Here is a 1,579-nt window from a genome sequence, read left to right as displayed (position 1 = left end):
AATGTTATAATGTTATATATGTATAGACAGACAGACAGACAGACAGATAGACAGATAGACAGATAGATAGATAGATAGATAGATAGATAGATAGATAGATAGATAGATAGATAGATAGATAGATAGATAGACAGACAGACAGATAGATAGATAGACAGATAAAATTACTTTTTTTTTTTAAATAAGACTTTTTAACATTAATCTTAAAGAATTTAAGAATATATACACTCAAAAGTTTGGTGTCAGTGAGATTTAATGTTGAACAAAATTTAGAAATGTTACAAAAATTTCAAAGAATCCTGAAAAAAGTTGCATCGTTTCACAAAAATATGAAGTAGCACAACTGTTTTCAATGTTGATAATAATAAGAAATGATTCTTGAGCAGCTAATCAGCATATTAGAATGATTTTTGAAGAATCATGTGACACTGAAGACTGGAGTAATGATGCTGAAAATACAGCTTTTATCACAGGAATAAACTATATTTTAAAATAGATTCAAACAGAATACAGTTATTTTAAATTATAATATTTCATAACTATTAACTACTGTAATTTTTGATCAAATAACTGCAGCCTTGATGAGCATTTAACATTCTTACAACCCAAATATTTTAAATAGGCCTACTTCATGTACCAAAAATGTATTCATATACTAAAAAAAAAGAAGACATTTTTGAAACTTGGACCTAGTCAGGAATCTTCTCTCACCTGTGTGAGTTTGGTGATTCCGCTGTTGGTGAACTCACAGCGCAGATTGACAGATCCATTTGGATACGCAGTGACCTCAGGTTCCACTCGAACACGCTGACTCCAGACCGCTGCAAAAGAGGAAAGATGGAAACATTAGAATGGCCCAGTATCATAGCCTACATCATGTAAATGAATTCCAGACATCAGGCTAATAAGAAACACACCAAAGTGACTCGCGTTATATTCCTGGACCTGAACTTCCTCCGGGAAAGAGAGCAGTCTCAGACTGATTAGAGCGCAGTGGCTTCATATCTATCGACTGAATGTGCAGACTGTCTCAGCATGAGACTTATCCTGCTTTGATTGCCCATAATTAAAGAAAAAAACAACAACTTTGAGCTATCTCATCATCACAGCATCAATATACATGATCACGGATATGGATCAGAGCAAATGCAGAACAAATGCATCTGGATGAGAAGCATTACTAAAGTCAATCTGAAACATTCACAGCTTTTTACTCCTACAATGCAACACATGAAACAGGACATTCAAAGAAACAAGGTTGATTTTATCTGTCAATAACAGATTGATCATAATAAGACCAGGAACATGTGTTAACCCTGTAAAGCCTGATGTAAGTCAGAAAAATCTTTTTAATGGAATGATTTGTTGAAACTTTACACAAAATATTTTTTAAATAAGTCCAGTAAGTGTTCATCTTGAAATATTACTAACAATATAACAGTTATTACTTAACCTCATAAAAATCAGTAAAGATTTCACAGCTAAAAGATGACGATTTTACTTCATAAAGTATACCTATGATTATCTTTCCTTTTTTGGATGGGGGGGGGGGGGGGGGAAAAAAGGAGCTTTTAAGTCC

The 1,579-nt window shown here is 33.2% G+C and overlaps 1 protein-coding gene across 2 annotated transcripts in view; it reads right to left on the bottom strand.

Annotated features, from left to right (window-relative positions):
* The window catches only part of LOC107554349 (nectin-2-like), a 172,709-nt gene that overhangs the window by 85,432 nt on the left and 85,698 nt on the right, over window positions 1-1,579 (bottom strand). For both annotated transcript variants that reach the window (XM_016236836.1, XM_016236837.1), the window contains exon 2: window positions 712-821. In XM_016236836.1, the coding sequence (XP_016092322.1) occupies window positions 712-821 (110 nt within the window). The remainder of the gene's footprint in view (window positions 1-711; window positions 822-1,579) is intronic.

This window comes from Sinocyclocheilus grahami, unplaced genomic scaffold (genome assembly GCF_001515645.1).
Source record: "Sinocyclocheilus grahami isolate Dianchi unplaced genomic scaffold, SAMN03320097.WGS_v1.1 scaffold498.1, whole genome shotgun sequence".
NCBI lineage: Eukaryota > Metazoa > Chordata > Actinopteri > Cypriniformes > Cyprinidae > Sinocyclocheilus > Sinocyclocheilus grahami.
This window is presented reverse-complemented; position numbering and strand designations above follow the sequence as displayed.